Genomic DNA, 15,770 nt, shown 5'->3' with positions numbered 1-15,770 from the left:
CTCTGGGCTTGAGCACTATCGCTGAGCTCCTTTTACTCAAGGCCAGCACTCTAACACTTGAGCCACTGGATTTTTCTGACATGGCTGGCTTCAAGCCACATTCCGCAGATCTCAGCCTCCTTAGTAGCCAGGATTACAGGTGTCGGCCACTGGCACCCGCTCTTATTATTTTTATAGATTCAACATTTCAGTTTCTTGCCAATAAAAACAATAAAAATCATCCAATCATGTAGAACAATGCAGGTTCCTTTTTTACAGAGGGCTTAAATAATTCACGTTGGAAATCCTGTTTGCAGTGTCTCTCTATGGTGTTAATGGATCTTGCTCCATCTTGATTCTGGATACTCTATATTTACTCAACTAGCCTACCATGGGATAAATTGTCTCAGGAAAAGACTAACATCCCCTAAGTGTGCCATCTCAGCTATAGCTCAGCCATACCACATTAATTAGTAAGTTTTAAAGCCAAATATGGGCCTTTATATCTGTCTGGGCTAAATCACATTTTGCTAGTTCATAGTCTACTGGAATTTTATTGGACATTATTTAGTTGTATAGCATGTGACGACTCATTCACTCAGTGTGTACCCTCAATGTACTCTTTAAAACTCAAGGCAACCAGGTCAGACCAGTAGAAACTTAAAATCCCATGTGCACCTTCTTCGTACAAGTCCTTGGGCTGGGTCCTAGGGCTATCATGGTGGTTAAAACATATTTAGTCCTGGTCTCACAACGGTGGTAACAGCTAGAGCCTGTGTGGAAGGAAGAGGTCAAGAGAGAAGCCACCTTGGCTGGTGATTGGTATGTAACTGAAGACAAGGAAAGTGAGTCATTTGGTAAAGAAGATCTAGGGAGAGGAGTGGAGAAGGGCAGAATGGATCCTGGATGGAACAGCCCCCTTGCTGCTCTCTTCCCTTAGAGCCTCTGCAAAATACTTAAATATAACCAATTTCATTTGGCCTATCAAATGTAGGCTCCTTGAAAGCCAGGCGTCTACAACCAACTGCAGGTATTAATACTTTCCTCATTACATTAATAAAGATAAGAAGAATTTATGTAATGACCTCTACACATCAAAAAATCTTAATTTATTATTATTTTTTTAAGGGCTGGAGGTCATTGCACATGCTAGGTGGGCGCTCTACCACTGAGTCACATCCAGAGCTCCCAGATGTTTCATACACACACACACACACACACACACACACACACACACACACAGACTCCACCTGTGAGAGGTGGTTAAAGATAATAATGCCTAGTGATAGAGTGCTTGCCTATCATGCATGAAGACCCAGGTTCAATTCCTCTGTACCACATAGATAGAAGAAAGCCAGAAGTGGTACTGTGGTTCAAGTGGTAGAACTCTGGCCTTGAAAAAGCCCAAGGACAGTGTTCAAGCCCTGAGTTCAAGGCCCAGGATCGGCAAAACCAAAACCAAACAAAAAAATAATGTCTATTCTACTGAAAACAAATATCAAGATAATTAAAAGACAGGCCAGTTTGGGAAAACATATTTGAAAAAGATACAGCGTAGGCTGAGCACTATGGCTTGCTTCTGTAATTCTAGCTACTCAGTAGGCTGAGATCTGAGGGCCATGGTTCAAAGCCAGCCCAGGCACTAAAGACCATGAGACTTTTATCTCCAATTAACCTCTAGAAAACCGGTAGTGGCATTGTGGCTCAAGGAGTAGGGTGGTAGCCTGGAACTGAAGAGCTCAGGGACAACACCCAGGCCCAGAGTCCAAGCCCCACGACCAGCAAAAAAAAGAAAACGACGACACAGCCTATCTATAAAAGACTATTATCCAAAATGCCCAATGAACTCTTACATCTCAACAGTAGGAAAGCAAATCTTACTTTTTTTTTTAAATAGGGACCCCACACCTTACCAAACATTTCTTTAGAAAAGACATTATGAATGGCAAATAAGTATATGATAAAAGAGCTACTTCATATAATGTTGGAGAAATGCAGGCTGAAACAAATAGATACAACTGAATGGCAAATCCACAGCAATAATACCACCAAATACTAGTGAGGACATGTATAAAAGGAGCTCTCTTCATTGCTGGTGAGAAGGCAAATTTGTATAGATGCTCTAAAAACCAACTTAGCGCCTCCATATAAAACTAAGCACACTCTTACCAGACAATCCACCAGTCAGGTCCTTGGAATTTGAAAACACACAACCCCCTGTACATAGATAGTAGAGCAGCTTTATTCCTAACTGCCAGGGATTGGAAGCAACCAAGATGTCCTTAAATAGGTGAATGGATCAATAAACTGTGGACTATCCAATAGAATGTTATATTATTGTGAAAAGGAAATGATTCTCTGGGAGTTGGTGGCTTACACCTGTAAATACAGGTGTTCAGGACGCTGAGATCTGAGGATCTCATTTTGCAGCCAGTATAGGCAGAAAAACCTCAATTATAGCTTATTAGGAAGAAATAAGGGGGGAAAAAAAAGGAGAGAGGGAGGGGAATTGGTTTAGTATTTTAGTAGACCTCAGATTTTGAATAGCTCAGTCATGGTAACTAAGCAAAAATGCACCAACTATGTTAAATAGTGAATGAAAGTTGTAGCCTATCAGAACTGCCAGGACCCTCAAGTGCAAAACTGCCCACCATCCTCTGCTGTCTGAAGACAGGATAGGCCTTTAAGTTACCGTGGTCACAGTTATGAAATGTCAGCAACTTAATGCCTTTCAGCTTGAGATTTCTTGTGAAGAAATCCTTGGCGCACTCCTTTTTCTTTTCTTTTTATCTTCCTTTCTTTCCCTCTTTCTCTGCCTCTGTCATGGGACTTGAACTCAGGGCTCAGAGCTGTCCTGGGCTTTTTTTGTTGTTGTTCAAGACTAGCACTCTACTACTTTGAGCCACTTTTGGTGTTTTTTGCTTTTTTGGGTTTTGGGGCGGGTTTTTTTTTTTTTTTGGTCTTTTTTTGTTTGTTTTCTATATATGTGGTACAGAGGAATCAAACCTAGATCTTAGTGCATGCTAGGCAAACACTCTACCACTAGGCCAAACTCCCGGTCCTCACTTCTGGTTTTCTGATGGTTAATTGGAGATAAAATCTTACACACTTTCCTGCTCAGGCTTTTTTTTTAAATTTCTGAATAAGTCCTGCACTGGCTGGCTTTGAACCATGGTCCTCAGATTTCAGTTTCCTGAGTAGCTAGGACTACAGGCATGAGCCACTAGTGTCTGGCAAGAAATTCAGTGGTTTGGTTTGGTTTTGCTTCGTTTTGGTTGGTTCTGGAGCTTGACCAGAGGGCCTAGGTGCTGTCCCTGAGCATTTTTGTGTAACGCTAGGTAGCCCTCTATCACTTGCACCATAGCTCTGTTTCAGGCGGTTTGGTGTTTAATAGCCTTATAGACTTTCCTGCCTCCTCTGGCATCAAACCACGATCCTCAGAGCTCAGCCTCATTATAGGAATGAGTTACTGGCACGCAGCCAAGGATTTTTAAATTTTTTTTTACTAAGTGTTTTTATTGTTATTATAAAGGTGATATACAGAGGGGTTACCATTTCATAAGTCAGATGACAGGTACGTTTGTTTTGAACAACGATGGCACTCCTTTCCTTTCTCAATTTTTCCCTTTTATCCCTGTCTACAAGTTGTACAGTTCATTTTCAACATAGTGTCTACTGAGGGATTTTAAATAATTAAAACCAGAAAGTTCTGATCTCCTATTTTTCACAAAGATTAGGAGGGTGGGGTGTGAATGTACAGTCAATTCTATTGCCTCTAGATTTCACAGTCACTTTGAGTTTCCTAATTCTGACCCAATCATCAACATTACCAAGGCTCAGATTGTCCAAGTGGCTCATTCCAGACTATGCCCATTCTGATTATGTTTGAATGTTTACGTAGCTCTGCTAAATTCTTCGTGATACACAATTATATTGTGGGTAGCAAGACTTTACAATACATCAGTAAAGAGCTGACATGCATGCGAAAATTTCCTGATATGTAGCCTGGGGGACAAACCAGGATTATTCTTAGGAAGAATGACCTGAATATTTGACAGAACCATCAAGTACTAAGGTTGGCATTCCTAAGAAAGTAACAAGGTGAACCCAAGGTCTGGAGCAAAGGTCAAGGGAAAAAAGATTCAATGTGTCAGCTGCCAACCACTCCAATACAAATGGCTTCCTTCCCAATCACATGTAATTGTCTCCATGCTACAGTCATGGTCTAGGGATTTAATGGCAAAATGTTTCTAGAAGGGAAATGTGAAATGGCAGGGCTTGAAGATACTGTGACTGCTTCCATCAAAATTCTCATGTAGCTGGAAAAAAAATTGGTTAAGAGTTAAGTTACTCTTGTCTAAGCTCTCGCCATGTGGTCCTAATCAACTGTCCTCTGGTGATGGATAGAATAGATAATCTCCTCCATGCCTTAGCCCTAGAGAGCACATCCAACCTGGACACAGCCCAGATGTGGAAGGCTCTGTTTCCCAAAGAAAACCCTGATTGTCTATGACTCCAGACAATGGCAAAGGCAGATTTTCAACCCTAGAAAGATTTCTTTCTCTTCTTCCACAATGTCAACAAAATAAAATACAAAATTAAAAAAAAATCCTGCAAAACCTGACCTTGCTCTCCATTTTGAATGATACTGAAGGTCTGCAAGAAAATTCCTAAGAATTCTCTATAGATGATCATATGAAGTAGAATTCTGCACATTCAAGGCAGCCTCACACTGCTGCCACTCCAAGAAACCTGCCTGGGCTTCGGAGACAGAGAGTCGAGTCGGTGTATTATACAATGTATTCTGCATCTTTGGAGCAAGCACCTGAGCTCAGGAGTGGGAGAGTAAACCATCACCCTGTCTGCACCTGCTACTTCCAGTGATATGGGCTCCCCGGACGCAAGGGACTGCAGGGGTAGGAATCAGGGGCCATCCCTGAGGCAAAACTTGGAAATCGTCTTTACTGGGAGATTTGTGCTACACCAAACATGAGTATCAGAGAATGAGTATGAGGGGTCGAGCATTAAAGATAAAGGTAAAACAAGTAGGAGACAGGTGAGGTCAGTTTTGACTATGTTGACACGTAAACCAGAGAAGACTTTAGACATTAAGCAAGCAAGCAATAGTGAGCAATGTCATAGTTTTCCTAAGAACCCTAGACCTACAGAGTTCAGCCAATTAATGGGCCATTCCTTGCTCCTTTCTTTCCCTTTCCTTCCCTTCCCTTTTGGGCCAGTACTGGGATTTGAACTCAGGGCCTGGTGCTATAATTCAGCATTTTTGTTCAAGACTGACAGTCTATCATGTGAGCCATAGCTACACTTCTGGCTTTTTGGTGCTAAACTGAGATAAAGGTCTCACAGACCTTCCTGCCCGAGTTGGCTTTGAACCACAACCCTTAGAGATCTCAGCCTCCTGAATAGTTCGGATTACTAAAAAACCAGATTACGAAAAACCTTTTCTTTTTTTCTTTTCTTCCCACCCGCCCGGCCATGGGGCTTGAACTCTGGGCCTGGGCGCAGTTCCTGTGTTCTTCAGCTCAAGGCTACCACCCTACCCCTTGAGCCACAGCCCCACTTCCTGTCTTCCCAGTTAATTGGAGATAGGAGTCTCACGTTCTTCAGTTCTTTAGTGCCCAGACTGGCTTTGAACCTCGATCCTCAGATCTCAGCCTCCTGAGTAGCTAAAATTAAAGGCACGCCTAGCTCCTAAACCTTTTTAAGAAGTAGATTTCTTATATGCTTCAGTCTCCTCCAAAGGAGAATGTTACTGTATAGAAACTGTCTTCCCTAAAGACTCTCATTGAGAAAGGTTCTGCTGAGGTGTGCTAGCAGCCCTGACAGTCCCTGCTCATCACGACTGACTGCTACATGGAGCTGTCAATACCGGCTTGGGATGAAGGCGTGCTCCATCAGGCACTCAAATCTTCCAAGTGTCATCTCTGACTGATGGAGAGGGGAAGCAGCTGGCATCCCGCTTGTTAGAATGGTGTTTCCTGGACTCACCACACTAGAGTGGCTGCTGGGCACGCACAAGGCTGCTCAGCTACCCAGTGTTGGCCATGTTGTATCAAGGCGTAGGAAGAATCACAAGAAAGCCAGCTTTGGAGTAAGATGAGTGTTCCATGTAACACTAACAGGGTCATCCTGAAGAGCTGAAAGGATGTCCCTGACACTCCTCAGAGTGCTGATATTATGGTGGCAGAAGAAGAGCTTGAACTTAGGGCCTTGAGCCACATTCCCAACCTTTTTACGTAGTTTTACATTGTTATAAGGTAATGTACATAAGTCAGGTAAAGAGTACATTTTCCTTTTGGGGGTGGGGGGATGGAGGGGTCAGTCATAGGACTTGAACTTGGGCCTGGGCACTGTCCCTCTAAGCTCTTCAGCTCAAGGCTACCACCCTACCCCTTGAGCCACAGCACCACTTACAGCTTTCTGGTGGTTAATTGGAGAAAAGTCTCACACACTTTAGTGCCTGGGCTGACTTTGAACTGTGATCCCCAGATCTCAGCCTCCTGAGTAGCGAGGATTACAGGCGTGAGCTCCTGACGCCAGGCAAAAGTACATTTCTTTTTGGACAGTATCATTCCTTCCCTTGTTCTTCCAGCCCTAGGTGTTCCCCCAGCCTCCTGAATAGCTAGGATTACAGGTGTGAGCCACCAGCGCCTGGTGAAGAACTACTTTTAAACAATCCCAGTTCCATTTATGTCAGGGATAAAGTATGCAAGAGTCTTTAAGAAAATCTTATCTCGTCTTTTGGCTGAGTCAAGTGAAGAAAACTCAAGTTCCATACAAAAAGTACCTTTTACTTCCCACACACATACAAACACTTTTAATGACACTACTATTTCAGTAGCGTCTCAAGACTTGGGGAGGGAGGGGCTCCAGCAGCCTTTGAGTATGAGGAGTTAGGTTCAAGGTCTTCCCAACTAATTGAACACACTGACAAGATAGCATTAAAAAAAAAAAAAAAAAGCTCCACTGGGGCCCAGAAGCATAGCATAGTGGTAGAGAGCTTCCTAGCATGCATGAAGCCCTGGGGTTGATTCCTCTGTACCATATACACACTTGTGTTGTGGCACAAGTGGAAGAGTTCAGTACTCAGGTCCTGAGTTTAAGCCCCATGACTGGCAAAAAAAAAAACACTCCAATGGTTAGCCTTCTTGTTTCCCAGCCATAACTCATTTAAGATTTTTTTTTAATCTTCTCACATTTAGAAGGCTGTCCCAGAGCTGGCTTCTTGTATACAACAGAGCATCAGTATCCTTGTCTCTCCCAAGGGGATAGATGTCACCTAAGCAGCTCCAGAATCTATAGTAATAAGCAACAAATTAAGGAGTCACTACAGGGCATGTGTGTGCATATGTGTGGTTCATGTGTGTGTGAATGTGCACATGTGCCAGGAGTGCTGAGTGCTGTCCCTTAACTTTTATATTCAAAACTGACCTACTGTCACTTGAACCACACCTCCATTTCTAGCTTTTTGCTTGTTAATTGGAATAAGCATGCCCTAGACTTTCTTGCCCTAGTTGGCTTCGAATCTTAGTTCAAGATCTCAGCTTCCTCAGTAACTAGGATTACAGGCATGAGTCACTGCACCCAGTACTATCACTTTCCTAATTGATAGAGAACAGGAGAAGCTATCATAGTTGGTGTTTTAGTTTCTCGGGTAATTAGTAACCAACTGGTAGTAGTTAACTATAACTACCGAATTAGTTACATTGAGTGAATGTGTGATAAAGGTTTTAGTGGATGCTTTGACATCACTACATTCACTAACTATACCCTGTTAGATTTAAATCACTGCTGGAAACCGGGCCTGGTATACAGCAGGCATGCAATGTCTAAATACTTGTTTGTTCAGAATTCAACTACTGGATTTGGTGATCTGCAGACAAAGCTATACACTCTTGATTCTCATCCCCACCCCCAACTCTATAGACTGAAAATGTGCCTTTTCCAAAATATATCTAAACAGAGGCTCTCATCTTTATGGAAACCTACAATGAATGAAATGCCAACACAGCTGCCGATGCTTATCACGGATTGAAATCCTCCAAACAGAACAGCATGTCCCGAAGCAAATATTCCACAATAACTAAGTGAGAGCCCGTCAGTAGTAGTGAGTAATCTCAGCTGTGCAGAGAAGATGACTGGAGTTCTATTAATCCCAGAGACCACTGTCTGAGTCATCAGGGACAACTTTTGTGCCTCTAGACTAAAATAAACCAGTGCCAAAAGTGTTCCAAAACAAAACAACAACAACAAAGTCCGATGAAAACAAATACATAAAATGCTTGGCCACTTGGAAAAATTAGAATCGTTTAAAAGCTTTTAGCAGAGTCACCCCTAACATTAATTTAGTATGGTTATGAGATTACTAAGGCCTACCAGGAAAAGAAGACTTACTTTTCATAGTACGACTGTTACTGGCACATAGTGAGTGTTTCCTCAATATTATCTGATGGAACATGCTAGCAAACAATTGGGATGCTTTCCCGTAGCTCCAATCATTGATGCAAATATCATTTAGCATTAGTGGTATTAAAAAAAAAAGTCAATCTCATATTACCCAAACTCACAATATATATTTCTTTGTGTGTGTGTGTATGTGTGCATGCACATACACACACGCACGCGCGCACACACACACAGAGGCCTATTTGATGCTCTGCCTTAGCTTATTTGCCCTCAAAGCTGTGCTGTACCTCTTGAGTCACACTGTTACTTCTGGCTTTTGACTAGTTAGTGGAGATAATCTCACAAACTTTCCTGCTGGCACTGCTTTTCTCAAGCCTCCTGAGGGAGCCCCTGATAGCCGAGTTCAAATTCATAGTATCACATATGTTTCATGATATCAACCTATATCATATGGGTGTGTTTCACCTTCCTTCTCGAAGAATCTTTGAAATACACAATTTTCTGATGTCTAACAAATGTTGCCAGAGTTTTAAGATACGGGAAACTTAGACACCACTGTTAGAGAACAAACCTGATAAACCTTCAACACCTATACCACTCCTCCCTTTACTCATCTCTTCTCAGACATCAGTAATCAATCCTGGCACTCCTGCTCACTAAACCTGGAGTTTATCCTCAATAGCAGTTCTCACATAGCATTCCACCCATCAACCAAGTCACTTATTTAATGATAAGTGCGTTTTTGCTATGTGCCAGTCACTGTACTGAGGAGACACTTTGCAGACACACCTGGACCTTGGCCTCATGACCTTTAAGATGAAGAATGGACTTGCCACCCAGAGTAATGGACATTTACCAGACCTTCCCTGTTGTGTGATGGAGGTGGAAAGCATTCTAAGTAGCTACATTTCTTATCTGTCCTAAAAGGAGTTGGGGTAAGTACTGTGGTCTACATGTTAGCCCCAGGAAATCATGGAATCTGCTGAATTTTACTAGAGATGCATTTTTTCTCTCACATCTGCAAGAGAGACAGGGATGTATCCAGGGCCTAAAACAAAGTACTCTCTTTTCAAGAATCAGAAGCAGTATATTAAACCTACTTTTGGCTTCCTGTGGTTTCTAGAATCCACAGGCACACAGCACCAAATCCAGCTTAACTCCATGAAGATGGAGTTTGGGGGCTTTTTTTGACAGCCTGGGATGTTATCTTGACCCCCCCAATCTTAATCTACCTTGTAACTTGGACTAACAGGCACATGCCATTGAGTCCAACTACAGGTTGCAAAGGTATCTTTTGAGTTTATCTTCCCATGCTGGCTCCAAACTGAAACCCCTCCCTTCCCAACTCCCAAATAGGTATGATTACAGGCATGAACCATCAGTACCCATAGTTGATGTATTTTTAACTTGAAGCTGTGCTTCAGGGATCTACCATTTTCAGTTTCTGTTCCTTAGAGTCCCTTCACAAGTTTTGGAAACCGACAGGAAGTAATCGAGGAGGATCACAATGACTGGGCACTTTTAAAGGTCTTTTTCCTCAGAGATACATTCCTGTCATTAATGTATATTTTTCATGGATTTCCATCCATTTAATCCTTCTCTAAGAAAAGAAATTGTAACCAACAAGGATTGATTTTTACCTCCTACCCTCTTCACTCTTCAGCTGTGCTGTAATATTGGCTTATGAAACATGACATAATGCATCGTTGTCAACTAGAACCCATTTTGTAACAATCAAGAGACATCAGTAAAAAAAAAAAAGGGGGGGGGGGAGAAAGACATCAGTAACATCATATTCAGTATGGTTTTTAAAAAAAGGTGTGAGTGTGTGCATGTGTGTGTGTGGGGGGGGGGGGTGTTGAGTATCAAATCTAGGAGCCCAAACATAGAACTGTTCACTATATTACTGAACTACACCAGCAGAGGGAGAAAAGAAATTTGATGGTGGTTTTTTTGTTTTTGTTTTTTTGGTTTATTGGGCTTTTTTTTTTTTTTGCCAGTCCTGGGCTTGAGCTCAGAGCCTTTGGACCTTTGGACCTTTGGACCTTGGACTTTCTCAAGGCTAGAGGTCTACCACTTGAGCCTCAGCACCACTTCTGCCTTTTTTCTATGTATGTGGTACTGAGGAATCGAACCCAGGTTTTCATGCATGCTAGGCAAGCACTCTACCACTAAGCCAAACCTCCGGCCCCCCTTTGATGATTTTTAACATAGGAGAATACAGTTGTGCTAATTTGAGCTTTTTTTTTTTTCCCAGTCCTAGGGATTAAATTCAGGGACTGGTCAGTGTCCCCGAGCTTCATTTTCTCAAGACTAGCACTCTACCACGTTGAGCCATAGCCCTACCTTTAGTTTTTTGAGTGGTTAATTGGTGATAAGAGTCTCACAGGAACTTTCCTGCCCAGGCTGGCTTCAAACTACAATGCTCAGAACTCAGCCTCCTGAGCAGCCAAGATTACAGGTATGAGCAAGCTAGCAGTGCCAGCTTGAGATCTCTCAGTTATTAAGCAATAACATGAGGGCCTTTCATTTCACCCAGCTTTGTGGCAGACATTCTCCTATGTATTGTAGTTACAGTGATGAACCAAGCAGGCATGGGTTTCTTCATACATATAGTCTGCATAATTCATTGATTAGAGTTAAAAATTCTTGTTAAAATTGTTACTCAAGAATCATATTGATACTCAAGAACCATATTAATATACAATCTCTTCGCTGGCCCATTTCTTCTTTATTTCCCAAGAAAACCACTTTCCCAATGTGTCAGGGTAGATTTTTGAGGATTCCCCCATCCACCAGTAGCAAACAGAAGATAGAAAAATAGAAATCTTACCATTAATAAATATATAGATTGCAGATTCTACCTTCTTCTTTGAATTAGCTTTAAGTAGGTATCTGCAGCTATAGAAGCCTGTGTGGTTCACTTGAACCATGCTCAAGGTCAATGTACTGCAGAATTCTTTGTTGTCCTTTCCACAGGCAGAATTGGTTATGCTCAGACTTTTGCTTTGCTTATTCACTGTTTCAGGGAAAAACCATGAATGGGCTGCTTTTCCCCTGCAATCAACGGATAAGGAAAGAAAACACAATCAAGGCTGGCACTGGGCACAGCACTAAATCCAAAGCATACATTTTTATTGGGAAGCATTCTAAAGTCCTTTACTTTTCTTCCTTTTCTTTTTTTTTTGGGGGGGGGGTGGTATTGGGGACTGGAACTCAAGACCTCACACTTGCTTTACCATTGAACTACACCTCCAGCCCCTCTTGGAGTTGGTTATTTTTAAGATAAGACTGTTCCTTTATGCCTAGGGATGACAGGAGTATGCTACGGTACACGGCTGATGGTACACGGCTGATGTGCTTCTCCCATAGCTGGGATTACAGGCATGTACTATCATACCCAGCCACTGGCTAAGATACTCAGGAATTTCTTTTTCCTCAGGTTGGGTCTCCACCTGTGATCCCCTAAATCCCTGCCTCCAGAGTGGCTTGGGCTTGGATCACAGGCTTACAGGCACCATGCCTGGTCCTTGAGATCTTAAGTGTAGCCATGTCTGTTTTGCCAGAAAAGCAACCGTCAGAACAGCTTCTACACAATTCTCAGAATAAAAGGCAAATAATGCTTAGGCAGGGTGCCTTTGCTCCCTGAGCAGCGTTGTCCCCTCTATTGGGTTCCTCCTCCATCAGAAGGTGGACACATGCAATAGGTACATGTCAGCTCATGGGAGGCCACAGAGGTCCCTATCTTTCTACTCTTGGAGGAGACTGTTCTGTCTTGCCAAGGAATGAAGATTTTTGCCTTGAGAAGGGCAAGTCAGTTATTTGTAAATCAACACAGCCCCTTACCTGCATTGAAGATTCAGTGTTCCACCTGCTTGTATGACGTGCTGGGTGCCTTTTAAATTCAGTTCAGGACCTTTTAGTGTTGAACCTGAACTAGATCCTGGAAAACAAAATTTTGAAAGGTTTTTTTGCAAATTGTCTTTTCATCTGTCTTTAGTTCTCTAGCTCTCTGTTTTTGTTTGTTTGTTTGGTGGCAGTCAGTGCTAAGCTAAGGCTTGAATGCAGGGTCTTGGTGCTATCCCTTAGCTTTTTCATTTAAGGCTGGTGTTCTCACTACTTAAGGCATACCTCTACTTCCAGCTTCTTGGTGATTACTTGGAGTTAAGAGTCTCAGACTTTTTTGCCCTGGCTGGCTTTGAACTACAATCCTCAGAGTAGCTAAGATTACAGGCATGAGCCACAACCAGCTCCATTTTTAAAAATCCTTTTCATAAAGATGCTTCCTCTTTTTGAGGAAGTGATCTCACTATCATTGAAAAGCCCATCTATTTAGAATAACAATAAACTCAAATATGGTTCAAAATGTAACCATGTTGAGAATATATAAAAATTTATTAAAAACTCTCAAGAAAGGGGCTGGGAGTTTGGCCTAGTGGTGGAGTGCTTGCCTAGCATTTACAAGACCCAGGTTCAACTCCTCGGTACCACATAAATAGGAAAAAGCTGGAAGTGGTGCTGAGGCTCAAGTGGTACAGCTCTAGCCTTGAGAAGTCCAAGGACAGCACTCAGGCCCTGAGCTCAAGCCCAGGATTGGCCAAAAAACAACCTTTTAAGAAAGGAATACCAGTGTCATATGAGCAGGGTTACTAGTGGATGCCTTTCTACTGATGTGGGTCATCTGTTCATACCACCTATTTTCATCTTTTTTTTTCTAGGTATAAAATAGCATAGGTAGGTGCTGTGGCTCATGTCTGGAATCCTACCTACGCAGGAGGCTGCGATCTGAGGATCAAGGTTCAAACCCAGCACAGGCAGAGGAAATACAAGAGACTCTTATCTCCAACTAACAAACAAAAAGTTGAAAGTAAAAATGTGGTTCAGGTGGTAGAAGCCAACCTTGAGCAAAAAAACAAATGAGAGTACCAGGTGCTGAGTTCAAGCCCCAGTATACACGTATACATGTGTGTGTATAAATAAGAATAAATAAGCATAAATAAGAATAATTATTTTATTGTATTTTATTATCAGGATAGAGGGGTTATAGATACATTTGTCAGGTAATGGGTATATTACTTTTCGAACCCTGATAGCTCTTCTTATGGTTTTGTCCTCCCTTTCCCTCCCCCCCAAATTATTTTATATAAAACAAAAGTTCTTTAAATGTTTGGAAATCCTACTTTCATTGGATATATATAATATATACCAAATCACCACAATTACCTTATTTAGTAATTTCTTTCTTAAAATGTATGATCCACATTTGTGGCTCATGCCTATAAAAAAAAAAATCCTAGCTACTTAGCAAACTGAGATCCAGGGGTTGGCAGTTTAAGCCTGCCTGGGACAGAAAAGTACATGAGAATTAATCTCCAATTAGCAAGCAAAAATCTGGGTTGGAGGTGTAGCTCGAGTGGTACAACACCCACTGAGAAGCAAGAATTTTGAGCTTGAAGCTCCAGAACCACAGTGGAAAAGGAAAGAGTATGGACATTTCTCTAAATTCTTAACTGAGTCACTGCTTAAGCAAGATTTTGGTCTAGTCATTTTCCTTTCTGAACTAGTTTCCTCATTTGGAAAACTAATTTTAGAATCAGAGTCAGTTTTAGAAGCTACTTGGTCCATCTTACATAAACTCTTGAGTTCCTTCTAGAGTGGTACAGTAAAAGGGAATTTTATCTGTTCACTTTTACGTGACACTTGACAAGCACATGGCATGGGAAGCAGCGAGAAACACGTTGTACACAACTTGCTAATGCTGTCTATCCTAGCTACCCACTGTGTGACTCTGCACAAGTCTTGTCTCCCTCCAGCCCAAGTTCTATCATCTATGAAACATGACCTAGGGCTTGATGCTCATGGATGTCTAATCTTCTAGTCTGACTGTCCCAGTCAGAGAGATTCTATAGGATTCTTTGGGCTAAAGGTCCTTAGTGATTGAGCCTCCTTTCTTTACTTTTGTTTTGGGGGGTGTGTGTCTAGTCTTGAACTCAGGGCCTAGGCACTGTCCTTTAGCTTTTTCATTCAAGAAGATGCTCTACCACTTGAGCCACATGTCTACTCTGGCTTTTTACTGGTTCGTCGGACATGGAATTTGTCTGGCTTGGCTCTCTTGAACCTCTTTCCTTAGATCTCAGCCTGTAGAGTAGCTAATACTGCAGATATAAGCGACCTACACTTGACTACATGTTTTTTGTTTTGCTATTGCTAATGACACAGATTAATCATTTTTATTATGTATTGTACAGAGAAGTTGCAATTCTGTAACTCAAGTTATGAGAACAATGTTTCTTAGTCAGAGTCACCTTCCTTCATTCTCCCCCATTTTTCTCCTTCTGTGTTACCCTCAAGGTATATAGGTTCATTTTTTACATATTGTAATATAATGACTATATTTGCTCATCCTTCCTCCCTCCATTCCTGGACCCACCCTTCAACCTCCCTAAAACATGCTTCCACTTCCTAGTTACATTAATTTATGTTTATTTTTATTTTTTTGCTGATCTTGGGGCTTGAACTCAGGGCCTGGGCACTGTCCCTCAGCCTCTTTATGCCTAAGGCTAGCACTCTACTACTTGGGCCACAGCATGACATCCAGCTTTTTCTGAGTAGTTTCTTGGAGTGTCACAGACTGCCCAGGATCATGACCCTCAGGTCTCAGCCTCTTGAGTCTTTAGGATTACAGGCATGAGCTACTGTTATTATAAAGGTAATGTTCAGAGGTGTTACAGTTACATAAGTCAGGTAAAGAATACATTTCGTTTCAGACAATGTCACTTCTTCCTTCACCCTTCCCAGATTAATATCTTAAAAGTGACTTTTATAGATAATTCATTATGATATAAAATTACTGAGTGGTAGCTCACACATTAAAATCACCATTTCATATAAGTAAAAATTTTCCATCAACTAGAAACTCAGATACCCAGGGACACATTTTATACTTTGCTCACTATTTCTGATGCAGAGTGTCAGATCAAAATCAGTGGTCCAAGTGAGTTGTTTTTCCTGGACACACAGCCAGCAATTGATATCTCTTGTTCTGAAAACTTTCTACATCAAAATAGTTTCTGCTTTTCCAGTACAACTCCAGAGTTTTAACGGAACAATGGTTCCTATGCTGGCAAAGCTCCAGTACCGGTTCCTGCGGAAAATTCTGGCATTGCTTATATTCCTATCTGTCTGTGGCCTCCATGGAGCAGATGGAGGCTCCTATTTAAGAGATGGCAGGGCAAAACCTCCACATTCATGATAGATTTCTAAAGGAGATCAATCTCTCTGCCCCACCCCACCGCACCCCCCAGCAAACAGAGTAGACTTATTTGAAAGTGAATGGAAAGTAGCAAGAGTCTTGGAAAACAGGGTTC

At 41.9% G+C, this 15,770-nt stretch overlaps 1 protein-coding gene across 1 annotated transcript in view; it reads right to left on the bottom strand.

Moving 5' to 3' along the window:
- Nucleotides 1-15,770, bottom strand: part of Flt1 (fms related receptor tyrosine kinase 1) — a 180,783-nt gene that overhangs the window by 140,117 nt on the left and 24,896 nt on the right. The window contains exons 2-3 of the mRNA XM_090342332.1: nucleotides 12,250-12,346; nucleotides 11,237-11,460 (exon numbers count right to left, since the gene is read on the bottom strand). Coding sequence (XP_090198458.1) covers nucleotides 11,237-11,460; nucleotides 12,250-12,346 — 321 coding nt within the window. The remainder of the gene's footprint in view (nucleotides 1-11,236; nucleotides 11,461-12,249; nucleotides 12,347-15,770) is intronic.

This window comes from Megascapheus bottae, chromosome 11 (assembly GCF_031878675.1).
Source record: "Megascapheus bottae isolate mThoBot1 chromosome 11, mThoBot2.hap1, whole genome shotgun sequence".
NCBI classification, from domain to species: Eukaryota; Metazoa; Chordata; class Mammalia; order Rodentia; family Geomyidae; genus Megascapheus; species Megascapheus bottae.
The sequence above is the reverse complement of the archived record's forward strand: the minus strand, read 5'-3'. Positions and strand labels throughout refer to the sequence as shown.